The 12246-nt window shown below is 49.0% G+C and overlaps 1 protein-coding gene across 2 annotated transcripts; it reads right to left on the bottom strand.

The window, feature by feature from the left end:
* Nucleotides 1-1597: 1597 nt before the first annotated feature.
* On the bottom strand, nt 1598-12232 carry SPTSSB (serine palmitoyltransferase small subunit B). Of its 2 annotated transcripts, none has more exons than XM_059479732.1 (2): nt 11948-12232; nt 1598-3505 (listed from the first exon to the last, which is right to left on the bottom strand). In XM_059479732.1, exon 2 carries the CDS (start codon nt 3475-3477, stop codon nt 3241-3243), a length of 237 nt encoding a protein of 78 aa, XP_059335715.1. In that variant the 5' UTR covers nt 3478-3505; nt 11948-12232; the 3' UTR covers nt 1598-3240. The 2 variants fall into 2 exon arrangements, with proteins under 2 accessions (XP_059335715.1, XP_059335714.1); XM_059479731.1 differs by having other exon boundaries at nt 11927-12149.
* Nucleotides 12233-12246: the final 14 nt, after the last annotated feature.

Consider the following 12246-nt stretch of genomic DNA (forward strand, 5'->3'; position numbering starts at 1 on the left):
CTGCTGGATTATTGGTTCTCTTTCCTCTTTTTATTTGGATTATTTTTGGTGTGAACACTTCCAGCTGCTGTGCTACAATTAGCCCAGTGAAGCAATTAACTACAATTAACATGGAACTGTAATGAAGCAGGAGAAAAGAGACTTTTATAAAGAGCCTGACATCATATCCCTCACAAGAGAGATGTCACCCTGTACTGGGCATACTGGTGTTACTGGGAGCTCCAAATTTCCACCCTCCCACCTTCATGTGCAGCTGGGATCCCATGGAAACCTCTTCCCATTGTCCAGGAATGATTTTTTTTCCCCAGGGAAAAGGATTTTAGAGCTGGAAGAGTTTCCTAAGCTGTGGTGTGGTCTCAAGCTGTCAGAAGTGTTATCTCACCTCCTCTCTCTTTCAGCTGGGGGAAAAAAAAGCTTCTGTTCCCTGCTGAGTGCCAAAATCCTTTGAAGTCTCCTGCTGGAACCCAGTGATTTGGAATATTACGTAGGGAGGGTTATTCCAGCTTTTTGGATGGGAGGAGAAGTGCAAAGGACTGGGGAAATCTCCAAAGGTTTTTAGCAGAGATTGTTTTCAGCTGCTTCTTTCCTTCCTAGGAAATACCTCTTGCCTAAACCCTTTAAAATTTAGTGAAGAAGGTGAAGAATTCACACAAAAAAACGAGTTTTTACTTGGTTCAAGCTGCAGGGACCCTCCCCGAAAGCACCTGCTGCTGTTTCCCTGCCACTCCCTGCACCTCCCAAAGCCAAACACAGGGAACAGGCACAATAAGGAAGGAAAATGCTTTGCATGGATCCCACCACAGCAGGGCAATGGAAATCCTGAACAAAGTCCTCCCCATGTTCTGTTTGCCAAATGAGATGTTTAAAGAGCAATGTTCCACCGGGTGTGGGCTCCTGCAGATAGCAGCTCCAACCTTTGCATTCCTGGACAAATAAACTTTTCCTTGTGCTCTGAAAGTTGAGTTTGGTGGCATGGGGAAGAAAGCCACTTTTGAAGGAATTAAAAATTAATGGGAACAGGATTGATGAGGAGATGCCCTGGCACTCACACCATCGTATTTTCTACATGAGCAGAATCTTTGGAGATAGAATTTAAACCCACTTGGAGACAGAATTTATACCAACCTGCTGAGTAAATATTCTCACTTTTCACCTCCAGCATTGGGATTATGACTTTTAGTCTATTTTACAGACACTTTCAAGAGGAATGGCCCCAGGTTTTGCCATTTTTCATCTCCTCCAGTGCTGTGCTCATTACTCGAGGTGTGATTACAGCTTGGCACCTCGTGTTTGCAGTTCCCAACTGTGATAAACTGTCAGGACAGCTCCTGTTGGAGCCCAAAGCTCTCAGCACACTCAGCTACTTGATAATGCCTTAATTTGAAGCAGATCAGAGGGTTTTTTCCCCTCCAGAAACAGGAGAGCTCTTGCACTGAAGTTCACTCACCCCAGATCCATTTAAAGGATTCTCCAACCTCTCCCCAAAACATTCACCACAAAATAATCCTTCTTACACAGTGCCAGCCTGGCCCACACACATGCAGAATATTTATGAATGAGTGGAAAACACAGAAGAGCTGAGTCATGCAGCCAGAGATCGTTTGTGAAGAATAAAATTTTATTTTTTTTGGCTGAAAAAACTGCATACACATGTTCAGATCTGGGCAACCTTCACCACATGTCTTCGTTTCCAAACAAATTTGTGCTCTGAAGCATGCAGGAGCCCACTGCAGCTTGAGAAAGGAGTTAAGAGGGTTTTCCCTTTAATCTAGAACTGTGCAAACATAATTTGAAAGCTATTTACATTTTGCACATCTCACTTCTACTAACAGGAGCATCAGCTGGTAGAGATGTGCAGAGTGCAGCTGTAATTTATGATTTGGCACCCACATTTGATTTGTGTACAGTGAAAAGCAAACAAGCCTCCCATTGTTTCAAAACCTCCCCACAGGCAATGGTAATAAATCTAATTTCTTCTTTGTAAAGGAGATCTCTCTAAGCCTTCCCTGCAGGCATTAAAATATTATTTCCACTCTGGATCCTCTTCCCCTGGTGCTGATTTGCACTTTGCTACCTTGGAGAGTGGGAGCAGCAAGAAAAGATTTTGATTTTCATCAGAGAAGGCGGGAGGGCACTGAGACAGAGCAGGGCTGCTTCTTCCTGTCATCCTCACTGAGCTGCATGATGAGGTGGAGAACTTTTTTCCAAAAAGAAAATATTTTAGACCATCTGAACTCAGACACAGGAATTAGACATGAAAAAAGCTGGATTTGAGTTCATCCTCCTGTTCCTTTCTCTTCCAAACTCCTCTCCCATCCATTGAAGCCTGGAAGTCACCAACCAGCCAGACATGAGCTCTCCAATCCTGCTGGATATCCTCATTTTTTATCTCCTCTAACCTGGCCCTTGCACTGTGTTGGTAGAACTTTGGGTGTGAGGAGCCACCAAAACAACCTCTGCCAGAGTGATTGGATGCAGCTCATTTCCAAAGGAATGAAAAATGCTACAGATTAAAAGAATATTTAATGGAAATTACAAATCTAGGAATGATTTTCCTCTTGGGTAATGCCTTTATGCATTCATTGTTCCCAGCTCCACTTGGGAAAGAGAATGGTTGAGCAAGAATTAAACAGGAAATAGGGTTTGCCTTCACTGTTCATTGTTAAATGTGCTTTTTGGCATCTGAAACAATCTTTAAATGCAGGCTAAAAGCATCTATTTAGAGAAAACAGAATGACAAGAAAGTGTTCAAGGCTTTACAGTGGGATTCTGTTATTTTGGGGTTTGAGGACATTCCAAGCAGATCAGTCCACAGGGAATTCACAGATTCCCTGCTGGAAAACCTCCCAATGCCCCATTTTCTTCTACACTTGTGCTGCCTGAAATGCCAGAGCAAAGAGGCTCGGGCACATCACAGCCCTGCAGTGTGGTGTTCACAGTGAGTTTGGGGCAGCAGAGCTTTGCTGTCCCTCCAAGCAGCAGATCCTGAAGCAGCGCTGGGACAGAGAATGGCTGAGAAGGATGGATCAGGAGATGGGGTTTGCTGCTGGAGGTGGGAGCTGTGTGGGTCCCGTGCCATTCCCAGAGTTGTGTGCCATTCCCAGAGTGTCCATGGAAGAGGGGCCGTGCTCAGTGCCTCACTCTGCTCTCCATCCCCGGAGGTGAATCAAGCAGGGTTTTCCTCAGCAGGAACCATTTGTGAGCCATTCCACAGAGCTGCTGGGCCCTGCTGGGCCCGGCTCAGTTCAGCACTGCCCCCTCAGGCTGGGAGCCGAAGATCTGTGAGAAGAACTGCAGGGCCAGGCGGACGTGGATGGGCACGAAGACGTAGGCGGTGTAGACCACCATGGCCAGCACGGTGACCGTGATGGTGTGGAACATGGACTGCTCCCAGGGCTCCAGCACGTAGCTGCACGTCACCAGCTGGTACTGGTAGTACAGCCAGTACAGGTAGTCCTTCACCCTCTTCACGTCCATCTTCAGCTCCGGGGGGCTTGGAGGGCGCCTGGAATGACAGGGAAATTGGGATTACAGCGGGGGTATCCCGTGGAAACACTACACAGACTCATTCTCTGAGGTGTCAGTGCCACCAGCTCCCCTGGACCAAAGGGCATGGATGGGTTCTGCAGCTGCTGCTCAGTTATTGCAGCTGCAGCAGTTGGGCATTCCCAGAAAAGCTGATCCATCCCTGGAAGTGTCCAAGGCCAGGTTGGAGTGAGCTGGGATAGTGGAAGGTGTCCCTGACCATGGCAGGCCTGGGACTGGTGATTAAACTCCCTTCCAACCCAAACCTTCCTGTGATTCTATCAAGTCCCACATTCCAAGTGTGTTTTCCTATCCTGTTTCTTGTGGAAATCAGGAAAATAAACATTTAAAAATAAAGGCTTTGTGATTCTATCAATTCCCACATTCCAAGTGTGGTTTCCTGTGGAAATCAGGGAAATAGGCATTTTAAAAGAAAGGCTTTGGGTCAGCTTCCAGGAATGTTCCAAAAATTCCATAAATGTTCTATAAATTCCATAAATGTTCCATAAGTTCCATAAATGTTCCATAAGTTCCAGGCATGCCCCAGAATAAAGATAAGACTAAAACAACTGCCCTGTAAAAACTGCTCTGCTTACTTTTGATAATGGTTTTTATTGGTCTGCAATTGTTGGGAGGAAAAACCAAGTTATGAAAGAGAGAGGGAGAAAAAAGTAATCTCTGATTGCAGAAGGATTTTTTTTGCAGTTCATTCCAAAGAAGTGAGAAACTTTACAGATTAAAAGAATATTTAATGGAAATTACAAATCTAGGAATGATTTTCCTCTTGGGTAATGCCTTTATGCATTCATTGGTCCTGGCTCCACTTGGGAAAGAGAATGACTGAGCTAGAATTAAACAGGAAATAGGGTTTGCCTCCACTGTTCATTGTTAAATGTGCTTTTTGGCATCTGAAACAATCTTTAAATGCAGGCTAAAAACATCTATTTAGAGAAAACAGAATGACAAGAAAGTGTTCAAGGCTTTACAGAGGGATTCTGTTATTTTGGGGTTTAAGGACATTCCAAGCAGATCAGTCCACAGGGAATTCACAGATTCCCTGCTGGAAAACCTCCCAATGCCCCATTTTCTTCTACACTTGTGCTGCCTGAAATGCCAGAGCAAAGAGGCTCGGGCACATCACAGCCCTGCAGTGTGGTGTTCACAGTGAGTTTGGGGCAGCAGAGCTTTGCTGTCCCTCCAAGCAGCAGATCCTGAAGCAGCGCTGGGAAATTTGTACCTGGAATTAAAATAAGAATGGGCCACTGATAGAGGTTAAAAATATTCCAATATTCAGTGGTTTCCTGCTCTGTTCTGGGTGGATATAGGATTTACGAAAATGAAATTTTCCCTACTAATGCTCCCAAAGCATTTCCTTCACTTCCATCTTCCCATATTTCCTAGAGCAAGAAAGTTCCTAAACACTTTTGGGGACAGATCAACATTTAAACGTAGCGGTGGCTGTCTCTGTGACCAGCTTTCCTTGCAGGGGTTCAGCCTTGGGAGAAAGGCACCACTGCTCTTGGCCAGCCATGAATGGAAGCTGATTCCTTTCACATCATTTACTGGAAGGCACAACTCCAGAGAGAGAGGCCTTAAAGCCTTGGAAATATTGCAGAGCCTTCAGAGAAAGTGGCACAGCTGGCAAAGTGGGGCTCCCTGGGAGCCAAAAGTGCCTCTGGTCAGACTTTCTGCAAAAAGAGCAGCAGGAGAAGGAGGAGGAGGAGGAGGAGAAGGAGAAGGAGAGGGAGAGGGAGAGGGAGAAGGAGAAGGAGAAGGAGAAGGAGAAGGAGAAGGAGAAGGAGAAGGAGAAGGAGAAGGAGAAGGAGAAGGAGAAGGAGAAGGAGAAGGAGAAGGAGAAGGAGAAGGAGAAGGAGAAGGAGAAGGAGAAGGAGAAGGAGAAGGAGAAGGAGAAGGAGAAGGAGAAGGAGAAGGAGAAGGAGAAGGAGAAGGAGAAGGAGAAGGAGAAGGAGAAGGAGAAGGAGAAGGAGAAGGAGAAGGAGAAGGAGAAGAGCCCCCTCCCAGGATTATGGGGTTACACTGGGGTTAGGGCTGTGCTGGTTAAACTCATCCCTTCCGTGGGTAATCCCTGCTGATCCCCACCCCTGCCCAGAGCAGCTGCAAGGCTGGAGCAGTGCTGGGGGTGTCTGAGTGCCCAGAGCTGCTCACACCCTGTGCATCTCCATCCAGAGCTGCTCACACCCTGTGCATCTCCATCTCCGTCCAGAGCTGCTCACACCCTGTGCATCTCCATCCAGAGCTGCTGAAGGACAGCCACAGGCAGGAAAAACATCCCCCAGGCTGTTTTTGCTGGTATTCCAGGCTGCAGCCTCACCATCACCCCTTGGAGGGCCACATGAATAAAGGATGAGGCAGTTAAAATGATGAACAGCCCTTTGGGTTTAACCAAAGCCCTCGGCACCTTTTTTCCAGCCTGGGGATTGCATTTCCCTGCAGCCCCAGCACAGTAATTCCATCCTGGCAGTAATTCCATCCCCAGGCATTCTGGAATTCCAGGAGGAACACGAGCTGCCTTCGTGTTCTGTGGTCTCCTAATGAATGCTGCAGGTTGGGATAAGTAAAAGGCAGAAGCAAATTACAGCCTGTGCCCTCACCACTGACACACTTCTGCACTTCATGCAGCCTGAGAGCAGGGAGCTGTGCAGGGATAACACAACTCCAGCTGCATAATTTATAAAGGAAAACACAGGAGGGGAAGGGGAAAAAACCATTTGCAAGCAGCTGAGGCAATGAGAGATGAGGCTCCTCTGTGGCACTGTCACACAGATCCCCTGGGGAAGGCACAATTTGCATCCCTTCCTAATCTTTAACCCCACACCTGCAGAGGTCTGTGGCAGCTCTACCACCCAAATTAACTGTAGCAGCAGTCAAAAGGAATAGCAGATTACTAGGCAAACTTTAGAGGCTAAAAATCTGTATTTTAAACAGGATTCCTCCTAGAGAGGCTTCACGGCCATGCCTGTGCTTTGTTCTATTCCAGCTGGCACTCCCACTTGAAAGGGCCCTGAGTTATTCACTCATCAGTTCCCACTATTCCAGAGCAGGAGATAATTTGTTCTTATGCAATTTTAACTCAGCATTCATTCGTCTACAAATTTGGATTGAAACATTCTGAGGTGCTGGGGAAATGCCTTCCTGTTCAGAGGCCACGGGGCTGTTACAGCCAGCTATGAGTGAAATGAGGAGAATTCAGCTCCTGTTAAGCAATATTCAGGTTATTTTCAGCACTTGCACCTCCAAGAGAAAAAAAAAATGCAAGAAGAGAAACCTGTAAAGCAGCTTTTAGTGATTTAAGTGGCTGCCTGACTTTCTTGCTTGTTGACACATGTCTGTGATTAGGGCAGCTGAAAAGATAAATCATCATCCAGATATCAAGGTTCCATTTCAGAGCATGCTAGTTTCCCAAATTTCCTTACTAATGACCTTATTTTGTGGAGTCAGAGCTAGTTGGGAGTTAGAAGATGCCAATGTTAGGTCCTTTAATATATAATTTCTGCATTGAGCAGCTGGGATTTGGGGAATTTTGGTCACATTTTCAATCTGCAGCTCTGACCCGTGGCTGGACAGCTCTTGCTGGGAAATTCCTGTGGAAAGAAACATTCTTGGAGGGGAACTGGGAGAGACTGGTTTCCAGAGAGTGCTTAAAAAACACCTGATGCCCTCAGCAGGAGGGGTTGGCTGAGTTACACATCCAGGGAAAAAGGGTTCCAACAGATATTCAGGAAAAGTTCATCTGGAGTGGGCAAAAACAAAGCCTGGAGCTGGAAATGGCCTCATGACCATTCAACAGGTGACCTCTGCTGCTTTAAATGGAAAGTAGGGATGAGATGAGAAATAAAAGCAGCAAACAATCAATCCATCCCCAAAATACAAATATTTAATTGGCTAAGAGTGACCATTTGCTGGATAATTGCTGGGGTAGCCCAGCAGCAAGAGTGGATGGGGTTTGGAGCATCCTGAGGGAATCCTCTGGTGCTGGAGCTTAAATAAAATCCTTGCACGAGTCCCTGAGGGGGTTCCAGTCCCACCAGCCCCCACGTGAAGGCAGGTGCAGCCAGGCATAGTGCCAGACTGAATTTAAACTTGTCTGATCTGTAAATAATCTTGGATATTAGAAGCTAAATGGGCAATCACCTCCTTGGGATTGGAATGGAAATCCTGTCTGCAAGTTATTGATGTGGAGCTGTTCTTATCTGTAACTTCATGGGTTTGTCCTGCTGAATATCCTCATTTGTCCAAGGCACCACCTTGTCCCTCTTAATGCTGACAGAATTCTGGGATGTGCCCAGGGATTTTATTCAGGCTGACAACTCCAAGTGCAAGCACAATCAGGAAGGGATTCCCATCCCCATCCCCATTCCCATTCCCATTCCCATCCCCAGGCATTTCCATTCATGTTTTATTCAGTGAGCACCAAGCATGGTGCACAAGGGATCAAGGGATGAAATGATCAGTGCTTGGGCAGAAATTGAAATGAGGCAGCAGATTCCAGGGAATTCCACATCCCAGAATTTCCTGGGAACAGCACCTCAGCCTGTTCCAGGAGATCCAAATCCCAGATTTGATGGGAACACCACTTCAGCCCATTCCAGGGCATCCAAATCCCAGAATTTCCTGGGAATGCCACCTTTACCTTATTCCAAAACATCCAAATCCCAGAATTTCCTGGGAGCAGCACCCCAGCCCATTCCTCTGTTTCATCCCTGCAGCTCTGATCCCGCATGGAGCGTGTCCATGGAGCAGCAGCCCAGCCCTGAGATCTGCCTTCCCCTCCTGGCAAGCAGAGCCCTCACGTTCCTGCAGCTCTCCCACATGGATCTGTAAATTTAACCTCCAGCTTGTTCTCCCAGGGAGGAAATCCCAGGAATGAGAAGAGCAGCATCAATCCCAGCACAGCTCCCACTGCGGACAAGAACGCACCTCAAAAACCACCTTGAATAAATAACCACCCCTGGGATTCTGGAGTGCACTGAAAGCAATGAAAGAAATATGTATTTCTTCCAGGAGTGGAAGGGGCAAGGCTGAAAGGCAAGGCTACACCTCAAAAAACCACCTTGCCTTGCAGATTTTAATAAATAACCCTTCCTGGAATTCTGGAGTGCACTGCAGAACCTGTGGGGATTGTTGGAAGAAATATATATTTCTTCTAGCAATGAAAGAAATATATATTTCTTCCAGGAGTGGAAGGGGCAAGGCTGAAAGACAAGGCTACAGCTCAAAAATCACCTTGCCTTGCAGATTTGGATAAATAACCACCCCTGCAATTGTGGAGCGCACAGCAGAGTGAAGCAATCCTGGTTCCTCTCCCTCAGCACCCTTGGCCATCCCTTGCAGAGCCCCAGGAGATGTGGATCCCTTCCACATGTCCTGTGCAGCACAGGATGAGGGTCTGAGCTGGGAAATGCTGGTGCTGCTCATGACTCAGCCATTCTGCACGTGGGTGAGCGTGGCTGGGCTGAGCCCGTGGGCTTTGCTGGAAATCAAATCTCCCAGGAGCGGAAGGGGTGGGGCAGGAAGAGCAGTGGTGTTTGCAGCCCTGTTTCTGCCTTACCTGGCTCAGGAGAGTGAATTCCAGCATCTTCCTGATCTTTAACCCCAACTTCCTTCCTGCTGGCCTCAGTGGCAGCACGCAGGTGCTATTTTGGTTCTTTGAAATGCTGCTCAGTGCACACCGAGCCCAGGAGGTTTCCCTGTCCAGGAAGAGTTCCTGTTACCCCTGGGAAGCTCAAACCCCTCCTCGAGTGGCTGTGCCACACCTGCACAAAGTCTGAGAGCCGACTTCCTCGTCTCCACCTGGACCCTGATCTGTGTGTGTGCTCCTCCTGCTGCAGTTCTGGGCTTTGGGGCTGGAATTCAGCTGCATCTCTGCCTGGAGCAGAGGATTCTGCAGCAGGGGATTCCTGTCAGCCTGCCTGGCCTGCTGCATGGGACAGCAGCCAGAGCATGGCTGAATTTTCTCCTTCAGTTGAGTAGAGTACACAGATGGAGTTTATGGTGTCCTACAACCATGTGGAAAAGTCCTTTCGAATGAGATCCATGAATTTTTCACCCTCAGGAAAGGAGAGGCTGCTCTGCAGCACCCACAGGGATCTCCTTTGGAGAGAGGCCTCTGACCATGCAGTACCAGCCCAGCAGCTGAATTTGGGGCTGATTTCCTGCCTTACCTGCCCCTGACAGCTGGAGGCTGCTCCCAGCAAAGGCACAGCTCTGAATAACTCAGCAGCCCCTGCCTTTGCAGCCTGGCTGATTTATCAGTGCCCAATCCCCTCCTTACTCAGGCACAGGGAAAAGAGAAGATGCAGCTTCTCTGTACCAACAACATTCCTGGAGCAGCTCTGTCCCATTTTCTTCCAAGGCTAAATTAATTTTTCAACAATTTTCCTGTTCTTCCCTCCCCTGAAGTTTCCTCAGTTGTTTCCTTACATAACCAGCTGCAGTTTTGGTACAGATCCCTTCCTTTCCAGCTTTCCTGGGCTAGGCATGGTTTGGGCTCTGGGTCCTCCCCCTGTGCCAGGATTTGTACCTTGGGGCAGAACAGGTGAGCAGCTCTGCCAGAGGAGATGGGAAAATGGCAAATTGAATCCCAGGGAAAGGGAAAAAGGGAAACCTTTCCCTCTATTTTGAGTGTAAGTATAGTTTAGGAACATGGTATTGAACAGAACTATTCCCAACCAAAACCTCAAATTTGGGACTAGAGAGCAGCAGCAGGTTTAAGCTGGAAACACTTAAAAATTGAGAGTTCTTAAAGAACTGTTCCAGAATATCTCAGAGAGGTTTTGCATTTGCTCCTGGTGACAAACCCCAGTTCCTTGTGAGGTTTGGGACATCGTCTACATCCTTTGAAGGCTTCCAAGTTCAGGAGGTTGTGTAAACACATCAATCTACCAACAAAATAACCGAGATGTCTGGGCTCTAAGATAAGATTTACTTGCAGTTGTAGCCCTTGTTTTATTCAGACTTTTTGCTTTGCTCTGAGTCATTTCTGAGGCAGCTGAAAGTAGCAGCTTGGGTTGTGTGCAACGTGAGGAGGTGAATATTGTCACAGCTATGACAGGTATTGCTGGAAAATGGGACCAAACTCTTGTGCAAGGGCATCTCCCTGAGATCTCATCAAAGGAAGCAGAGTTGCACCACTCCAGTCACTGCTCCAGAGGGGAAAAGCAAAATTGGAGCGAGATGCTTGCAACAGATAAGAAACAAAAAAGGAGATGCACTTTTTTCACAGATTTAACCCCATCTATGCAGTGAGGAACAGCTTCCTTTGCAGGCTGTGAGCAAACAGATTTGGACGCACAAAGCTGTTGATATCCTCCATAAAACAAATGCAAAGCTCCATAAAATGTGGCTTGGCAGGAGCCAGAGCAGAGCCCTGGCTGCCTCCCAGCCAGCTGGAGCTCTGTGTCCTGGTGCTGTGGGTGCTTTCTGGGCACAGAGGGGTGGCACAAGCATTGCCACGGGCCCAGGCTGCTCCCCGGGCAGTGTTTCAGCATCTCCCATTCCAGCTGCAATCTTGGAATAACATCCATGCTCCATGCACAGCTTCCCTGCTTCTCCCCACCAGAAATCAATCCAAGCACTCCTGGAATTGCAGTTATTTGTACCATACTTGTGATATTCATCAGAGAAAGAAAACCCAGCATCCCAATTCCTAAAGCATTAAAATCCACATTAAAATCCCTCAAAGTGCTTTGTGCTGACTAAGCAGAGCCACAGCGTTTATTGCAGGGATTCTCCTCCATATTATCCAGCGTTTATCCAGCAGGGAAGGCAGGACTTGCACCTGCTTCCCTCTGAAGGCAACTAAGGGAAGCAGAGAAGAAAAATCTGCCGGCGATGAGCATTCCCAGCTCAGCGGTGTGAGCAGCACAGCCTCCTCCATCCCCCTTCCCTCTCCTGGCTGTTTTACTGTTTTTAGGGAATCCCTAAGGCAAACCATCCTCCTGCCCCCTGGAAACGAACCCCCGGCTGCAGGGCTGCAGCAACAAGTCCCGGAATCACGGCACGGTCTGGCTTGGAAGGGACCTCGAAGGCCATCTCAGGACGCCCCGAGCCCTCTCTGGAGCTGCAGGTGCGGCAGGAGAGCCGGCATCTCCCTGCGGGGAGGCACAGCGCAGCAACCCCGGCTCCTGCGGCTGCCAGCCCCGCTCCTTACCGAGCCTGCCCCGCTCCTTACCGAGCCTGCCCCGCTCCTCACCGAGCCTGCCCCGCTCCTCACCGAGCCTGCCCCGCTCCTCACCGAGCCTGCCCCGCTCCTCACCGAGCCTGCCCCGCTCCTCACCGAGCCTGCCCCGCTCCTCACCGAGCCTGCCCCGCTCCTCACCGAGCCTGCCCCGCTCCTCACCGAGCCTGCCCCGCTCCTCACCGAGCCTGCCCCGCTCCTCACCGAGCCTGCCCCGCTCCTCACCGAGCCGCCGGGGACTCGCCGTGGCCGCGGCCGCGCTCGCCAAGGTCACCGGCCCTGCTGGGGATGCTCCGGGACGCGCCTCCGCCGCGGTGCCCTTGGGCGAGCCGAGCTGAGCCGAGCGGGGAATGAGGGCCGGCACCGGGAGCTCTGGGATGCGGGAACGCCGGGATGCAGAACACCGGGATGCGGGAACACCGAGATGTAAAACACCGGGATGCGGGAGCTCCGGGATGCTGGAATGCCGCGATATAGAACACCGGGCTGCAGAACACCGGGCTGCAGAACACCGGGCTGCAGAA

This window comes from Ammospiza nelsoni, chromosome 10 (assembly GCF_027579445.1).
Source record: "Ammospiza nelsoni isolate bAmmNel1 chromosome 10, bAmmNel1.pri, whole genome shotgun sequence".
Lineage (NCBI taxonomy): Eukaryota > Metazoa > Chordata > Aves > Passeriformes > Passerellidae > Ammospiza > Ammospiza nelsoni.

Excerpts from the sequence above, each read along its gene's own strand:
- SPTSSB (XM_059479732.1), bottom strand. The coding sequence starts at position 3,477 with ATGGACGTGAAGAGGGTGAAGGACTACCTGTACTGGCTGTACTACCAG.